The following is a 20241-nucleotide window of genomic DNA, read 5'->3' on the forward strand; positions in this document are numbered from 1 at the left end:
TTTTTGGTGTCTTACAACTTTACACAGAACACACATGTATAAACTATATTATTAATGTAATGGATGATGTTGTTGCTTGTTTTACTATTGTGCATTGTTATGATACTGTACATGACGTCCTCCGCCCCCGAACGTTTCCGCCGTTTTGGTTTGGGGGTGTTACAACTTGGGGGGGGGGGTTACTTGGGATATTCTTCTTTGTAATTTTTAGCATCCCGTGCAACTCATATATAGGTTTCTCCCACCCATTGATGTAACATCCCGTTATTTTCTACATTGTAAAAGTCAACTCAAGTCAAATCCGTCAAATAAAAGTCAAACTTAGTGCTTTGTTAAATTAATAAAGTTAAATTAATCTATTTGATACATTTAAACACTTTGTAAAAGTGTTGTTAAAATAAAGAAGCAAAAACATCCAAAGTCTGAGAAGCTTCGCAGGATCCGCAAACAGCCTTCGCAGCCTCCTTCATCCGAGCCATAAACCTTTGCTTGGGCGGTAAACCCTCGGACCGCAAACGGGGTTCACGGCCGCAAACGAGGTTCGCAACCGTAAACCCTTCGCAACCGTGAACCCTTCACAGCCGCAAACCCGAAGGATCTTATCTCCTCGGGAAGTGTTTACAGCCGAAAACTCCTATGTATATATATATGCTTGACTGATTCTTCCTTCATTCTACACTTCTTAGCCGAAAACTCAAGCTTTTCTCTCAAGATCATCAACTGAAAACCCTTTATTCTCTCTCAAGTATCATCCTTCATCCTTTGAATCTTCTTAGGATCTTGCCTGGATCTTCAAGTGTTCTTCATTTCATCAAGAACATTGGGCCGTAAACACTTGAACACCAATATCATCTTGGGCTGTGAACTCCTGGTGCTGGCCGTAAACACCTAGCAGCCTTCCATTTTAGCTTCTAACACTCTTACTAGTAAGTAAAACTTACTAATTAGTCCATTTCCATATCATTCTTATGTTTATATACACTAATAGTATCCATATATATTACATATAATGCTAATTAGGACTCGGTTTTGCTACCGGACTTCACTCGTGGGAATAACATCCTATATCGAACTTTCTATCGAATCACTCCCAAAAGGTGAGTTCATACCCCTACGTTTTTACCATTTTTCAATGTTTTAGGGGGGATACAAGTAAAGAAAAACACAAGGAAATCTTGCGTTATCATTCAAATAATGTCGAAACAGTGTTAAAAACATTTCAAGCTATTTCAACTGATTTAAACTATTTTAAAAAGTGTTTTCAAACTACTTAAGTTGTTTTATTCTTTTATTTCCTAAATACATGTATATATATAAAGATATATAATTAAGATTCAACAGACTTAGGACTCAGGTTTTCTACCTTATCTCTTGTTCCTTGTCTGGTTGTGGACTAGGGTTTCAACCATTTGTCTGATTGTCTGTTTGATCTCAATTATATATGTTATATATATATATATATATATATATATATATATATATATATATATATATATATATATATATATATATATATATATATATACATATATATATATATATATATATATATATATATATATATATATATATATATTGAAACATGAAACTTATTTAAATAAAGATTTACCCCTTTTTGTAAACATGTAGAGTAAAAGTTTGCATTCTTAAATTATTTCATTGTGTTATATAAACTGTTAAATTACTAAGATTCTGCTTTCATAAAGAACATACATGTAGACTATAATAGGTATAGTTTAGGGAACATTGATACTATTTTACTAAGTCATGAATATCATACTAAAAAGATTAATTAAAGTATAACTATTGTACGCTACTAGTACAGTGTAATTCATACATTTTCAAGCACAAAAGAACATTAGTATTCTCTTCGTGTCTAGTTATACAGAGTTGTGAGGTACTACTTGGTCGTACCCATCAGAGTACAGGCTTCTTAGTCTTATAATTTATAACCAGAGTCTCCTGGAGGGAGAGCGTGAGTTTGTGTATAGATCTATACGGGACTGACAAACTCGCACCTTGTTGTTAGCTACAGTGGGACCTGCAGGTCTACGGGTGACAAATGTCATATCTTTTTCGACACCTACAGAACGTCGTGTTTAACCGGTCCAATTAAGTATGGTTATATAAAACTCACAATAGTATCGACTAAGGCGTTTAGGTTACGGGATTTCATAACTTCAAGCAGTTTTACTAAATAATAGAACTACACCACACAACTTTTCTAGTAACATGAACATACAGTTAGAAGGGGGCCTATAATGCCAACTCTACGATTCCTTGGTTTACACATCAGGGTTATATAATAATAGGATCTGATAGGCATTAGAACATGTGTTTTCCGCTTCATTTCTTGTTCCTTGTTTGGTTGTGGGCTTAGAGCAGATTCACACAGTTTGCTATCTATTCGATCTTGGTTAAATATATATAATCCGTATAAACTAAGTAATCATAGGGGGAAACAGGTATGGGTCAGGTCATAACATACAAGTACAACATATTATTTTCTAGTACAAAAACATACTTTTCAGATGGAACGTTTAACTAAGCACATACGTGTACAATGGATTTCATACAAATACAACGATTTTACATTACTTTCTAAGTACAATGTAGATGTCACTCAAAAAGGACCAACAAAGTTAACTCTGTAATTACCTAGTGTATACGCCAGGGTTACATACAATATAGATCCGACAAACAGTAGGATGTGTGGATTCCGCCTCATTTCCTATTCCTTGTTTGGTTGTGGGCTTAGGGCAGAACCATACCATCGACTGTCTGCTCGCTCTATATTGTATATAACTTGTATTTACTAGGTGATTGTAGAAGGATCTTAGGTCACATTTTTCTTACATTAGATTTACATAAGAAAATATTGGATTTTCTGGAGGAACATACTAAGGCTTTCAAGGAAGAAAGATCATGCTTTCTAAAACAAAATACTTATGAACTCACCAACTTAAATGTTGATACACTCTCAAAATCACTTGTATTCTCAAGAAACTAGTAGACAGGTACAAGCACAGGTTTTGGAGAAGACGGAGCATGTTCAGACTCGTCTTTTATATTTTGATGTTACATTTTTGGTGTCTTACAACTACACTAAGAACACATATGTATTAACTATTCTATTAATGCAATGGATGTTGTTGCTTGTTTTACTATTATGCATTCTTATGATACTGTACATGATGTCCTCCGCCCCTGAATGTTTCTGCCATCTCGGTTTGGGGGTGTGACAATTGATGTTATTTTTCATGATGAAAGCATTATAAGACTTTGGCAAAGAGTTCAGAATGATATCTATAGCCAAGTCTGGTGGATATGGAGAGCCCAATCTCTCCAATTGATCCATGTAACTTTTCATCTTGAGAACATGTATGCTCACATTCCCACTCTCCTCCATTTTCATGGCATGGAGTGCTCTCATAGTGTCGAACCTTTCGGTTCTAGCTTGTTTACCAAACATCTCCTTGAGATGTTCAATCATGTCAAAGGCAGTGTAGTGTTCCAGATCCCGCTGAAGATCGGGAACCATAGAGGCAAGCATAAGACATGAAACATCAAGTGAATCATCTATATGCTTTAGCCATACATCATGTGCAGCCTTTGGGAGAGCAGGTGGTTCATCAGGGGTTTGTTTTTCAAGAATATAGTCTTTCTTTTCTTGTTTCAAAACAATTCTTAAATTTCTGTGCCAATCCAAAAAGTTGGAGTGGTTGAGTTTTTCTTTGTCAAGAATTGACCGAATGTTCATTGGGTGGTTTGTTACAGTAATTGGTGGGCCCGCCTTACTTCCTGTTCCTTGTTTGGTTGTGGACCTAGGGCAGACCCATTATATTCGACGGTTTATTCAACTTAAATATTATATAACTTATATACACTGGGTGATTATAGAAGGAACCTACGGGTCCTTCTAGGGTTCATTATCGCATAACATAAGAGCATTCACTTCACACTTAATAAAGAAAATATTGGATTTTCTGGAATCATACTCTATCGTTTTACAAGGAAACGGTTTTTTCCTCAAACAAAACTCTTTATGAACTTACCAACTTAATTGTTGACACTTTTTCAAAACTACTTGTATTCTCAGGAAATCAGTGAAACAGGAAACCAACAGCATTTTGAGGATGGGACGTTAAATCGTCAAACAGTTCATTTTGTCATCATAATGTAATTGATTTTGAAACATGTAAACATATACTATGGTAAGATGAAAATCTGACCTTCGACCCCTCAGTGCAGAACCTAGTCTGGAAGGCATTCGTGATGTCCACCAACCATTACCTGCTAACAATGGGGTCCGTACTCCCGAAGAACTTAGGAGCCCCACATGCATGAAACTCAGGAAAAGTCAGAGAGCGTGCACCAACCATAGCCACCATCTCAGTACGGAATGCTCCCAGACGCTCATGTAGAATCTCCATGATGCCCTCCTTGACAGTACCAAAGATCATAAGAGTCTGGTCCAAAATACTTTGGGTAATATCAAACGATATGAACTATCGCATTTGCTCATCATTCGGCCCTAGAGCCCCAACCCGATCCACCACCAAAACTAGAACCTCCTCGAGTGACCACCATATACTGAAAAATATTCAATGAAAATTATCAGAAAACACTCGAATAATCCCACACCCTGCGAGTTCCTTAGTATCCTCGTGACTTCCCTTGACTCGAGTACAGATCATGTGTTTTCATTAGTACATGCCCAATACTACCTTCCACACTTATTCTTACTTTCCTCAAGGATCTCCCCAATTCCTCTAAGTTACTTCCTTACTACCAAAACACCGACCAGTCCTAATAACAACGCATCTGACATGCTAACATACTTCCTAGGCTCTCCTAGGATTCCCTTCACACCTCTCTATGCCATCAGTTGCAGAAGAAACTCCCACTAATACCCACTAACTACCTTAAGAATATAATTACAAACAATATGCACTAGATAGTTTTTCGAGTGCAAGGTCTCACACTACAATGGTTGGACTCAAATAAGAGTTGCACAATAGAGTTAAACATAACCTTCTAAAATTATACAATCCCTATAACATGTAATCTAGCATATTTATTTAATACTTAACTGGTATTAATGGAGGTCTCTAAAAGCACAAAGAAAGCAGAATTCGAGCATTGATTTATCTAAACCAGCGCATCATCTATTCAGGTCATTCTATCCAATCATATGAAATCCATACCAACATGCAGTTCTAAAATCTCAAATACAGAAAAATAAGGCATCTTTCCTAGCAATCTAACAAGAAATCCTGAGCATATCCTTAGCCCTACACTAGAATGAAATTCTCATATACTCATTCCATTACAATAAGCATAAAACATTTATGGGTATTTTAAGAAATACTTACTTGAGCTCGGCCGATTGCATACATCACACCCCTTTGTTCTTTATAAGAATCCTTTTAAAAAATCATTTTCTTTTGAAAAAAATTTACCAATTCCTTAGTTTGAGTTCAGACACACTCAAGAGTGTGTTCGGATCCTTTGATACCAACTTGTAATGTCCAAAAAAAACTAAGTAAAAATTATTGTTTTAAATCAACCAAAACCATCAATCCTTTATTCTAAAACCATCAAAGTGGGATAATGTATAAAATAATTATCATAGTAGAAATCATATCATAAACTATGGAACACCGGTGGATGCGATGCAATCACATCGAGCTCTTTCCCTTGGAATCTAAAGTACCTGAAAAACATTTTAAACATAAACCGTAAGCACAATGCTTAGTTATTTTTCCCAAAATACCACATACCACACATATATATATCAACTTCAAGCTATAACGGGTCTATTTCTCCCCCTGGGTCTATTTCACCCCCGGGTCTATTACAACTCAATCGGTGTTTTTCAACCGAACGAGTCTATTTCATCCATGGGTCTATTTCACCCCTCAGTCCTTACTGACTTTGTCGGTATTTTTCAACCGTACGGGTCTATTTCACCCCCGGGTCTATTTCACCCCACATACATATAACATATAGGCATACATGAATACAGCAGGAGTCATAAATACAACATGCACGTACGACGCCTAGTGTCCTACAATATAGTGAGAAGACTCACCCCAATCGATAATAGGTAAATCTCACACATGAGTTGCTGGTATGAGAATCTCCTTACACTATACATATCAAAACCAAAACCTAATTAATAATTAAGGTAATTATCCCAACTTAGCAAGTCCAGAATACAATGACAAATCCTTATGTGGGAAAAAGTCCATTTTTCCCTTCCAAGTCCTAAATCCTCACAGTTGACCAAAAATCAACTAGTCAAAAAGTCAGTTGTCAACCTTGTTGACCTACGCGCCTCGTACTCAAGATCTACGTTGGGCGTAGAGTCTTACTCCAGAAATCGGGTGGCAAACAGGCTACACGCTGCGTAACCCAGATTACGCCCTACATAACCAGGTTGTTTGCCAACTTCCACTTTAAGGTCTTAATACCTTAAAACCAGACGTCCAATTCTTAGATCTAGAAAAAATAGATGTCTTAACTGATAAAGTCACAAACTTTATGTCATTTTCATGGCTCAAGAGGTTATAAAATCTAACCCTAAGTCCAAAGACCACTCAAAAGCTTAAGATGTCTTGCATGAATGGATAGGAGTGTCGAAGTTCCCATTTTTATGACTCCCCAAACTCAAATACAACAGAATATGGTGCTCACAAGGTATGGAGTAGCTAATACTCCATAAAACCAAAGTCGTGGGGACCAAAAGCATAACAAACCATCAACCATCTAAAGATCTAACAAAATGAAACATAAAGGTTAAAGCTTTATACCTCCTGGAGGTGAATGATGAAGCACAAAGTCTGGATCTTCAAGCTTGAGGCGTTCCAATGCTTCTCCAAAGAACTACCTTCTTCACAAAACACACAAAAATCACACTTTGGCCTTAAACTCTCACAAATTGGGCTAGGGTTTCGAGAGGACTGATGGAGAGGGTGGAGGCTGGTGTAATCCTGAAAATCCTGTGTAAATACATCGAGGAAATCCTGAATAGTAGGCACATCATCTACAGTCGTCTTACCCTCCTCTCGTGTATCCACCACATAAGCTAGGAATCTGAAGCACCGCTACTAAATAAACCTCCTAAATCTCGTAGCTGAATAAACAGCTGGTCCACGTTGAGTACCCTCGCCATGAATAACCAATTCTCCCCCACTTGGGGTTCGAACTCTCACTAATTGGTGCTCACAATCAATTTTACCCCCATTGGATCCCAACCAGTCCATACCGACAATAACCTTCAACCCAAGTAGAGGAATCAAAACCAAATCAATCGAATATATCTCGATGAACATATTCTGAACACATCCCCGATGAACTCTTGAAGAACTCACTGAACGATCATCGGCATTCTCCACCTCCAACAGATAGTCCAAAGTCCCTAGAGCATTACTAAACTTTTTGCTAAGCGTAAGAGACACAAAAGATCGGGTGGAACCCGAATTGAACAGAACGTGAGCAATGATACCATTCACTAAAAACGTACTGATTACATGATCAGATAAAACATAAGCATAAACAAAGAAAGCAGTAAAATACATGATAAAGATACATACTAGTAACCACATCTGGCGCTGCTCGGGCCTCCCTGACCGTCAACTGAAAAGCTCTGCTCCTCACAACAGGAGCATCCGCCTTACCCTGGTTGTCATCAATAATTCTTAAGGTGGCTGGTGCGAGTGCCGCCACTGCTTCTCCCGTCAATCTCGGGCAATCGGCCTTCTTGTGACCCATCTGAATGTAGTGGAAATAGATCGGTGCTCCACGAGGGCAATACCTACCAAACAGTCTGACCACACCTAAAACAACCCAAACCCGCTGCTCGACAAGCCTCATCATGCAGCCTGTCGTAATGTCCCTAACCCTGCTGGCCTATAGCACGGGAATCAAAGGTCTTGGGTCTCTTCACCTGGCCCACCACTGTCCGTACCTGCTCTGTCTTGCGCTTCGTCCAAAGCTCCAGCTCAATCTCCTGTTCTCAAGCTCTAGCAATCATGCAAAGTCTTGCAGCTCGACATACTCACAAACTCCTGAATATCATCCTTGATAATATCATGATACCTCATCTTCTTCGTCTGCTCATTTGTGGCATACTGCAGAACCAGTAGATCCCTCTCTTGAAACTTGGCAGTGATCTCCGCCACATTCACCATAGTTTGGTGAAGGTCCTCAAACTACCTCACACCAGTCGCGAGATTGGTCCCTTAGAAGCCAAGATTCAAATCCCACCTTCGACCCCTCAGGGCAGAAACTCGTCCGTTGAGTGGTCTCCATGTCAGCGATCCATCGTCGGCTACCAATAGGGTCCTTCTCCTCGAAGAACTTTGGGGCCCCACAAGCCTTGAACTCCCGAAAAGAGAGAGCCCATGCCCCCAACTGACCGCCGTAATCTCGGCATGAAAGGCCCTTAAGCAATCATCCAAAAGCTCCATGATCCCATCCTTGATGGTACCAAACATCACAGGAGTCACATCTAGAATACCGCAAGTGATCTCCGACGTGATGAACTTGTGTATCCTCTTATCAATCGGTTTGGCACCAGGCCAGAACCAGAACCTCCTCCTTGAGTGCTCACCGCCATACTTAAATACAAACATATAAACAATCAGAATATACTTGAGGGAAATCTCACACTACAAGCTCCTTAGAATCTCCATTATTTTCCTTGATTCGAATACGGATCCTATGCTTCCAATAGTACGGGTCTAATACTACATTCCACACCTATCAATACTTTCCTCAAGAACCATCACAAATCCTCTAAGTTACTTTACCATGGCAACTCACATAATCCCTATGCTAAACAACATACATATCCCACTATAGCACCCCCTACGCTCACCCAGGAATACTCGTCTCAGTTGCTTCTATGATACCAGGAACTTCAACCAACGTCACCAGTTGCCTTATGCATGCAACTTATACACAATATGGGATCAAATAGATTGTCGAATAACAAATTATACCCTAAGCCCACAACCAGACAAGGAATAATAAATAAGGCTAAATCAATCATTCTAGGGCTATATGATCCTAATCGTATACTATTTTTAAACATACACTTACCAATTAACTTTGTCAATATAGATTCCAAGTAATACATAACATCCAATTCCTCCTAGGCTACAAGGCATCACAAATCGGGCAATTCTATCATGCAATTCCTGAAGGTATCCTTAGCCCTATTCTTCACATAATGGCTTACTAAATATAATACTCATGTACGGGTATTTTGGGAATCACTTACTTGAGCTCGGCTGATTGCATGCATCGCACCCCTTTCTTTGTAAAAATATTTTTAGAAAAAAAAAATTTCAAAAAGATTATCAATTCCTCAGTTTGAGTTCAGACATACCCGAGAGCGTGCCCGAATCCCTCAAACCAAGGCTCTGATACCAACTTGTAACATCACAAAAATACTAATAATTTTTTTTCATTTTTAAACTATCAAACTCACACAATATTTGTTCGAAAATCAGTCATAGAAAAATGTATCACAATCATCAGTGCGGAATATCTTCAGGGGATGTTGTGTAGTTAAGTCAAGCCCTTCTCTTTGGAACTGGAAGTACCTGAATAATTTTAAATCACAAAACTGTAAGCACAAAGCTTAGTGAGTTCCCTAAAATACCACATACCATACAAATCATTGGGCCCATCCCTATGTAAATTATATGATCCAACCATAATCTTACAACCATTCCCAGATTATAGCCCAGCCGTAACTTTTCTGCCATGATCCACCCATGGTCTTCCATGCAAATCACAAAGGCAAACAAGTGTTATGATCCAACCACAGTCTTTCATACAAGTGTTTTAATCCAATCATAATCTTTCATACATGTGTTATGATCCAACCACAATCTTCATACAGGTGCTGTGATCCAACCACAGAATTTCATGCAAGATTCACAGAGATAATCTAGCAACCTACATAGTATAGTGAGAAGACTAACATATCTTACGAAATCAAATAAACCACTGCTCAATGCCTTACAACTGGTGCTACAACACACCTAATGAATCAAACAAGGTCCAACCTTATTCTATGCTCTAAATCTATAAATTTTGACCAAAAGTCAACCCAGGTCAACAGTCAAGGTCAAAGTCAACGACCAGCAGTACCATGAGTTGACCCTTACGTCGTGACCAATCCATGGTCACGTTAGAGAAACACACTCATCCCAATCACAACTCGATCATGATTTAGCTCAGCTAACTTAGTCTCGATCAAAACCCTCTTCTCGTCGTGATGATCAGGCCATCACGTCGTGACACAATCAGTCGTCACGTCGTGATGAGAAAGCTATCACGTCGTGAAGATGGGCTTTCTTAGCTTAATGGATTCAAATCTCAATCCCTTAAGACATACATCCAATCCTTGTAGAAGGCTTTGTAACGTCCCATACATCCTAAAGATCATTGCTTTTCAGCCATATATGTTCATTGTGAGTCTAAAGCTCAAACTAGGTCAAAAATAGAGAAACATCACCAAGGATCTCATGCATGGGTTCAAGACACTAGCAAATTCCAGATCTGAACCATATGACACTCAAAGAACCTCAAGGATACATACAGTTGCCAACTTTATGGAATCTCGTCATTGCAACTTGCTCAAACTTGAAGATAAAGGGACAAAAGCTTAGATCTAGCAACCTAGAAGCATAGAGTTTGGATCTTGAACACTTACAATGGTCCAGAAATGCCCAAATGAGGTCACAAAGCTTTCCAAGAGGCTAACAACACTTCTAAAGCCTTCATCTTCCTTCAAAAGCAACCAAAAGCACCAAGATGAGCTAAAAAATGGAGGAGATGGATTAGGGTTTCTTTAAGGGGCTTAGGAGGTGATGAAGGCTCAAGGTGGAGGAAACCCTAGCCCCTCACTTCCTTTAAGTATGACCCAAACCTGAAAATTAGGGTTTTCCCCAGATCAGGTGTCACATCGTGACCATCATAGTGTTTCGTTGTGACACTTAAATAAGACTCCCATCTCTAGCGGCCTTGTTATGCCGTAATGATGCTTCCCTCATGTCATAACCCACTTAAAACTCATATTTTCCTTAAAATTCCATACCTCGAGAATCTGGATGTTACAATAAGAGCTCTGGAATTCTGGTTATAACCTTTCCCTTTTTTCCCCTTCTCATCTTCCTTCTTGTAATCTTCTATAAGCGGCAGTAAATCTGGTATCCCTTTATGAGCGTTTGATCAATTTTAGTATGTAAATGTTATTAAAGTTATGTTTCTGCTTTTGATCAGTTATGGTCTTAATATATTAGCAAGTTGTTGATTGCATCACTTCTCATGGGGTTTAGCTTACATGAGTACTTGATTGCATCATATTATTTTTGGATTAAGGTGTCTAATCCAGAAACTAAATTGGTATATTCCCGTAATTAGAAGCAAAGTCCTTTTTGGTTTGCCCTCCAACTAGAACTTCATTAGAATGACATTTATAGAGTGCGGCTGATTATTATATTATTATATGGTTAATAAACTAATTTGAAATTATGGGAGTGATTTGTTAATAGATTATATGATTAATATATTAATTGGAAATAGATAGTTGATTTATTAATTTATCATGTGATTATAAATTAATGAGATCAATAGTTAAAAAATTGATTTGTTAATTTATAAGGTTAATAAATTAATAAGAAATCAGTTAGAATTAGTTAATTATTAATCAGAATTAATCTGGAAATAATTTGGGATTAACTCAAAATTAATCAAAGGTGCAATGGGTGAATTCTAATTGTGCAATAGTTGAGCAAAAGAAGCAATTTTAGGACCATCCAAGCGGTGGATGGTTTTGGGAGCCGCCTTGGTGTTTCCAGAAGCCTCTTTGATGCATATAAGGAAAGGATTTAGATTGGGATTAAATCCATTCAAATCTTGTTTGGTCCCTAAGTTACCTAAACTATAAATATGACCCCTTATGACCTTAATTTCGTTCATGCACTTCCTATAAGCCTTAGGAACGAAATTTTTCTCTCCTCCTCTCTCCTCAATTGTCTTCTAGCTCTTGGGTTTGGGTGTAATCCATTAGAGGCATCATACTTTTCGTGCTAGCTTTCCAAGCTCTTCAAAGGAAGGCTTGAAGTGATTTGTTTACAACAACAAATTAAAGGTATGTAACCCTAATTCTTGTGTTTTTTATTATACTAGGTTTTTCAATTAGGGTTCATGTTAGTTTTTTTTGTTCATGGTATGGTGCATTTAAAGTGTATGACATAGATCTTTTAGGTTGCATGTGCCCTTAATCGTTAAGTGAAATTTCACAAGCACATAGTTTTTGTAACCTATAAAACTCATTAGTGGTATCAGATCCTAGGTGTGTCTAACATTGGTTGTACATGAGATGAACCGAACAAAAGAAAAAAATTTCAAAAAATTGCATCTCACAACGTGACATGCAATATGTCACGACGTGAGATTAATCTGAAACCGAAATTCGGGATTTTGCTGGCTAATCCGATTTGTGTGGTTAATTTTGGTAATTAACTAGTTTTAAATATGTCAAAATCCGATTTTTAATGCCTTAGATAATTAAAATAAAAACCCTAAATATTAGGAGATGCTATTGGAAAGATAATATTTAATTATAAGATTGATTAAATGAATTGTCCTAATGGATTTAATAACAAATTTAGTTGTGAGATTAATTAAAAGATAATTATAAATCCATGATAGATTTAAATGATTAATTAATTAATTGATTAGCATAATTAATTTTAAATATCTAAATGATTAATTAAATAACTGATTAATTTAGATAATTAATTTTAAACCTAGTATTTTAAAAAGTTTTAAAATACAACTTATATTATATATGATTTAAAGTTTAATATATTATATGTATAAGACAAGTCAGTCAAATCTCTAGTACGACTCATTCACAAAGTCATACTATATGGGGTATAAGGAAACGGCCTATAAATGACCGTTGAATGGGTGTGCACTCTCACCCACTGCTCCCCTGTTTAGTGCTCCCCTGTTTAGTGGATGGTCGTTAGCCGAACGGATTTGATAGGCTTAATCCGTTTCATAACTAGGAAATTCTCGATCCTATACAGACCAGTTCGTACCGGATAAAACCGGATTGCGAGAAACTGGTTTGGAAAAAATAAAAATATTTTGGTTTTATTCTTTTGGTTCTTTATTTCGTTCCTTTTGACTTTTGTGGTCTCATTCATCAGCCCATAAAAAACAGAAGGAAAAGGTTTGTTTGGAAAAAAATCTTAAAACAGGGGCACCAAGTTTTCTTTTGAAGCAATTGTTCCTTTCTTGTTGGTTCTGGTTGCACGAAAGACTAAGAGCAGCAAGCAACAAAAAAATTGGAAGAAATTTTCAAGAAACGGCAATAAAACCACAACACACCAGATAACTATGGATTGTGCAGGAGTTTGACAGAACGTTAACTTTCGGGAGGACCTACCTTGCTCAACGCAGTTTCTAAAATTGACCACTTAATTCTCTTCTTACCAGCTCCATGATTTCAGACTTTCATTAATCTGCTACAGAGAAAAAAAAAAGAGAAGTGGTTGTTAAATCGATATATAACTAATAATTGGAAGAAAATTTGGCACGCATACACACACAATTAGAGAGGAATTTTAGCACACAGACACATAAAAATAGATTCATACCGGATGGAAAATAAACTTACAACATTTTAACCGAGTACGGTGCAGATGATTTCGTCTGATGCGTTTGCTCGGCAGGCACGGATCATGTATGTAGGATCAATGTATTTCACATCAGCTAGATCCCCATCCTTGAAAAAAAAATTTATCTAAAAAAACAAATATCATTTCACTTTCATTCATTTGTTTCTTATAATATTTCTTCCAATCCAGTTATATTTATAGCAAAGTCATCGAAACACATACCCATTTTCACTGCTACCATTAAGTAAATTTTATAAAAAAAATGGATGTAAAAGAGTTTTCAAAGTAGAATGTTTCCATAACAAAAAAGTATCTCCTGTTGTATATGAACGCCAATATCTCCAAGTACAACGTTCCCAGATGCATCCTTAGCATTTGTTTTCTCCACAAAGTTCTATACAAAACAATATCACAAATTGTAAGTTGAGCTGTCTTTTTTTCCAAATTTTTAATCAAATTACAATCTATTTTCTAAAAACAATATACATTTTATTATAATCTTATTTTTTTGTAAATGAAGAAAATATAATTAAATTATGTATGGAGTAGAGTTAGAAGTTAGAACTAACCTGACCGGCCCCCTCTGCTACACAGATGACAGCTGATCCCTTTGTCTCGAGTAGATACTTTAGATGTTTTAGGACACCATGTGGCCCATGCAACTCAAAGGATACCTTTAATTTATAAAACAATTCATATCAATATCTCAAATGTTTAACTAATGACAAAAATAACCTTGTCAATGCAGCGATCAGCATCCAGAAGATAACAGAATTAACAGAAAGATAACAGAATTATTACTAATATATACCTGTCAAAGTAAACATCTTTGCAGCTGGAGAATGACTTGATGAAGGTAGAGTAAAAGCTTTACCACAAGGATCAAACATATATAAAAAGCCACCAGAGACAACTAAAGGAAGATCAGTTATAGAATAACAGCTCATTAACCCTAATCCATAATTAAGCATGTCACCCCTTAAACCCCATGGAGGAAGAAATTGGAGGCTAGATATTTCCTCTCTACTCAAACTTGCTCCTTCCAGTACAGCAACAATGGCAGGCCCTTGAAAATCTCTTGTTAAAAAATTATTTTAAATTTTTTAAATTCAATTGGCTATAAAGTAAAACTAAATAGTCTGATAACTTTATACCTAAATTTTGTTGCAGCAATGATTGTGATGGATGTTGGCGTTTGTCAAAAATTATATGAAGATTTTTGGCTTTACAGCAGTCTGCAAGCTCAATAAGATCATATAAAAAGAAATCTTTCCCTCCATATAATTCAAGAAGATCATGGATTTTTGCATAGTCCATACAGGGTAAATCCTTTGTCATTTCCTTACTGACTAAAGAGATGGAACGAAGGGATTGAATCCCTAGCCTATTAGCCAGATCATGACTGATACTCGAGTGTATGATATGTTTTCCCAGAGGGGTATTATTTTCCAACCAAGGTGCATCATTATACATCACATCCCTTGTAGCCATGAGAACCCCTCGAGAATCAGGCACCAACAATGGAGTGTTGGAAGATTCAAACATTGATCTCTCTGATTGACAACCATGGATGAAGCGAGCCACATCTGTGATTTAGGTCTGACAGTATCCGGTGCTACAATTTGATGAGCTGGCACTAACCATGGAAGTTCGGTCAAAGGTGGGTCAACAGAAATAGGACACCATCTGATGGCTTTTAGTTCAGACCAAAACTCGTCTCCTGGCATTTCATCGAACAGCTTGCCTACATAATCTTCATGAAATGCATCAGGAGTGTTTCTTGAGTAGTCATCTGCTTCATGATCTGGACCAAACTCATTAAAACTGAATTCTACTTCCTCAATTGAAAACTTGAGTGCCAATGCATCTAAGCAACCAAGTAGACTCTTTCCATTTACAACAGCATCTGGTTCCATTTTATCATGCAACATAGACACCGATTTAGCAGAATCAAGCAAACCCTGGAAAAAGAAAAACATTAAGAACAAGAATGTTTGAAGAAGGATTAAGAACTAAACAACACATGGGTGTCTTCAAAGTCAAGATCAAGAACTAAAGACGATGGAATTTTCTAAAAAAGAAAAACATTAAGAACAAGAACACAGGCAAAAGGATTAGATGTGTAAGAATCATATCCCTAATTTGTTTACTAATCATAGATAAAAATGCCCAGATTGGGAAGGAAAAAAAACATGCAGGTTCCAAGAATCAAGAAAACCGAACAGTTTATGAAGATCTTATAAAATCAAAGAGCTAAATCCACATAAAGTCTAACACTAAAAGAAGAACAAGAAAGGGGTTTGAAAGATTAAAGATGCAAAAACATGAAAGAAGAAATTATACTCTATGGAGGAGAGACTTACCTAAACTCGCATGAGAAGAAGTGTTTGTGCAATCAGATTAGTTTTAGGGTTCCTTCGGTTACTCCCTTCACATCTCCGATAAGATGGATGCATCGATTAGGGAGAAAACAAACTCAGAGAGTGGAGTGATGTCGGATTTAGGAGAAGTTGTACCAGTTTTAGGGAGAAATCGAACCAGTTGGTCTTTGATGTTGATCTTCTTTGCCGAGATTACTTGCTCGTGAATAGAGAAAAAGGTTAGGGTTTCTTGATTGAGAGAAAGGTTAGAATTGATATAATTTACGATAAAGATCTTGCGGAAGGAGTTGATAAAGCCCGAGGCTGTGACGATGACCATATGGGATAACGAACGGCTGACTCCGGCAATGGGGAGGTTCTTGATTGAGAGAACCTGAACTAATTCGAAGTTGAATTCACAGATTTTGATCTAAGGCACCGTTTCTCAAGAACAAATTAGGGTTCTTAATATTTAGGGATTTATGATTTAGGGTGATTTGGGGAGTCGCAGTAAGCGGGATGTTTAATTTTTTTTGGGAATGCAAAATGCTTATGAATGATTTAGGGTTCTTAGCAGAGGATTTTAGAAGGAGAAGAAGGAGTATCAGGCGGGGTGTTTAATTTTTGTGGGATTTCATTTCCCAAAAAAAAATACGGAGAACGCGCCTTCTTAAAAAAATATAAAGTGACACCTTTACACGACACGCTTTTTATGATAGGTGCCCTCCGTATTTCTTTTTTTTTCTTTTCTGACACTAATTTCAAGGCACGCATAAATGTGTGTCCTCTATCCTTCAAATTTTAGAAGAGATGACAATATTTTTAGGGCGTACGCTTTTGCGTATCGTAAATCACTGCGTGTCATTGTTTGCGCGTCATTAAAGGTCTGTTTTCTAGTAGTGTATTAAATTACTAAAACCTTTTTATACAAATCCCAATTCTAGTTACTTTAGGAAAAATGTGAAGTGTATGCTAATCCATGGAAACGCACATCGTTTCTTTATGATTCGTTAGTGGAGCGTGTGTGGTTAACCGACACAATAATTTGGGACTATAAAGATGAAATGATGAAACCGTGCGTGCTTATAATTTTTGATGGAGCGTATATGGTTAACTGGCACATCAATGTGAGGTTATAAATCAATCGAGGGTATTTGTGTGGGTTTGCATGGTTATTCATGTCTTAATTGTGATCTTCGACATCCCAGTCACAATTAGTAAGAGCATAATCGAGATTAAACATGTCATTGATAAGATTCAATGAATCTCAAAAGATCTAGGAGTTTCATGTGATTGAAATTGGTGAGATGACTCTACCTTCCTAAAATAGATTCGAATTTGATTACAGCATCCCTTTTCAAGGTTTGAATCGAAAATATGGATCCTAGCATTAATTTAAATTTTGGGTTAATAATTAAGGATTAAAATCAACTAACTTGAATTCTCTCTTCTCTCAATTTTAGATGTCTTTTGAAGATAGAAATGGTCTTCCTCGTTCTTATAGAAATGGTTTTCCTCAATCTTATGGAGATGGTCTTCCACTTTCAAGCCAAGGTGAAAATGTCTTCTCTTCCATAGAAAATGATGGAACTGGACATCGTCTCTATTCAACTCTTCCACCTTCTCCTCCTATGACTCTCCCAACGTCATGTTTTCCTCGAGTTGAAAGATATGAAACTACTCAAGCCCTATTGGATTGTAAACATGAAGATGGAAATTATGTGTGTGTACACGTTCTGAAAATGAAGTCGTGTATTGACAAGTTAGAAAGGATGGGTATCATATTCCCATAGGAGCAAGACATTGATTTGGTTCTTCTTTCTCTTCTTGAGTCATATGGTCAGTTCGTTAAGAACTTTCATATGAGGAATCTCAATGTGACTCTAATTGATATGGATGAGATGTTGATAACTGTAGAAGCAGAGATGCTTAAGAGTACAACTAAAGCAGAAATGCCTAAAGGATCTAATTCTAAAAGTTTGTTAGATGTTGAAAATGGTAATCAAGGAAATATTTCTCTTCCCAATCGAAAGGGATCGGCCAAGATCAAACCGTTTGATTGTATGGTAAAGAGAAAGGCTCTTTCAGATATCAATTCCAATGTTGACCCTAATGAGTCCATTTGTTTCTACTGCTAATTGAAGGGACATTGGAAGCGAAACAACCAAAACTACCTGAAAGATCTTGAAGATGGTAAAGTCAATTCATATGACTCTACTTCAGCTACATCCATTATCTAATTCCATAAGTTCCTATTCCTTAGACTCTTTATACATAATGTGATGATCACATTTTGATGGTATTGCGGGATCTAAAAGAAAGAAGGAAGCTTAACTGAAGTGAGCTAAATCTAATCCTGTGAAATGGACTTTGGTCACATTGTTTGATGGTCAGAATTTGGAGCCACTACTAGGGAGTTAGGATAATTTAATAGATTGTTATACTCTTCGTAGAGGCTTAGAAACATAGTTTTTCATTTCATGCATTGTAAGGACAAGTTCTAATTTATTTCAACAAAAATGAAGTTTTGGTTTACTTAGTCGCCTTATCTTATTTCCTTGTAATCGCATTAATGAAAGTGTAGGTTATTTTTCCAATAATAGCAATATTAATTGTGGATTTAATTCTTATGATATCGCTTGTGGTACTATCATAATTGACTAAGTGAAAAGAAATCTCATTACCAATTGGACAGATACTTGGTGTTGTACAAGTCGAATTGTATAATATGTGAGAATCTTATTCATTGGAAAATTATGACTTAATTCATTGTTCACATGCTTATATGAGGCAAGTGAAGGACTAATGGATCTAATACATATTGATATGCACTCTTCAGATCCGCCACAAGGGACGATAACTCTATTTGTCATAATTTACTGATGTTTCATTAAATATGGTTTTGTTTATAAGATTAACCAAAATTATGATACTTTGAAAAGATTCAAAAAGTACCAGAACAAATAGAAGAATCAATTAAGCAGAAAGATAAAAGATTCTCCAATCTGAAAAGAAAGAAGAGTGCTTTAGAATCATGTTTTATGATCATCTTAGTAATTGTGGAAGTGTATCACAATTAATCCTCTATGAACATCTTAGTGCAATTGTATGACTAAGAAGAAGAATCGTACATTGTTGGAAATGGTTCGATCATAGATGAGTCATGCCTCATTCCAAATCCGGATTTAGATCCATGCTCTAGTAACTATGAATCGTGTCTTGAAACTCAATTCAAACTAAGAAGGATGATAACATGTGGAGTAATAATGTTTTCTTACTCTAGCACATTTAGAATTGGATTTTTGTTGTTTTTTGTTGATCGAGAAACAAAAGATAAACTGAATCCTATTCTATGAAGTGTTTCCACACGACCTTTTGAATGTTTGTTTTAGTTTGTCAAGGAATGTTCCTTGATATAAAACTAAAATGGAAAGAAGATAGTGGGAGTCATGTTGATCTTGATCTTGCAAGAGTCAACTGGCAATAATCCTTTTAGTTCTCACTAGCACACGGCCAGAGGTTGAAAACATGTTGTGTTTAATTGACATATTCTTATTTATGTGCACCTCCAGTTGAGTTGGAAATGCTTATGAGTTATATGTTCTTCATTTAACTGCAAAAAGCTAAGCACATTGGTTAGTGAAAGTACACTGATCAATATGGGTGAGCTACTAACAACATGGAAGCACTGGTGGGCTCTTTTGCTACCAGAAGGCAAGATACTTTAATAGTGAAGTTGAGTCCATGAAGGAAAACTAAATGTTTGTCCTAAACCTTTTCTTATGACCATAGGTTGGAAATGATAGATCCACATGGATGGGAACGTATTCCCCTTTAAGTCTAGGTGGAAAAAGGTTTCGCTCTAACTCATGAAAATGATTATGAGGTAATACTTTCGCTAATAGATTTTAAAGATATGATAAAGATCCATATGGATATTGGTTGTATTAATTGAATTCTCAAATTCACAATATGATTATGGCATCCCTTTTCATATTTCGAATTGTGAGGGATGACAATGAATTGTTTAGACTCTCAGGAGATATGTTTATCACGTCTTGAAAGGGTTTGAACACATATATTATGCAGTTAAAGTGCATAAGCTTAAGAAGTCAAATTAGAGGCTTGACAAAGCATCACAAAATAGGAATCAGTACTTCCATGAGAAA

General features: G+C 36.6%; 1 protein-coding gene across 1 annotated transcript; it reads right to left on the minus strand.

The window, feature by feature from the left end:
- Positions 1-7112: 7112 nt before the first annotated feature.
- On the minus strand, positions 7113-7776 carry LOC145127728 (uncharacterized). Its single transcript, XM_079062870.1, has 2 exons — positions 7599-7776; positions 7113-7516 (listed from the first exon to the last, which is right to left on the minus strand). Exons 1-2 carry the CDS (start codon positions 7774-7776, stop codon positions 7113-7115), a joined length of 582 nt encoding a protein of 193 aa, XP_078918996.1.
- Positions 7777-20241: the final 12465 nt, after the last annotated feature.

This window comes from Lactuca virosa, chromosome 7 (assembly GCF_052849685.1).
Source record: "Lactuca virosa cultivar CGN04683 chromosome 7, Lactuca_virosa_CGN04683_v6, whole genome shotgun sequence".
Classification (NCBI taxonomy): domain Eukaryota; kingdom Viridiplantae; phylum Streptophyta; class Magnoliopsida; order Asterales; family Asteraceae; genus Lactuca; species Lactuca virosa.

Excerpts from the sequence above, each read along its gene's own strand:
- LOC145127728 (XM_079062870.1), bottom strand. The coding sequence starts at position 7,776 with ATGGGTCACAAGAAGGCCGATTGCCCGAGATTGACGGGAGAAGCAGTG. Across the intron at positions 7,517-7,598 it reads AGCGCCAGATGTGGTTACTA|TGAATGGTATCATTGCTCAC; the intron begins GTATGTATCTTT and ends GTACGTTTTTAG.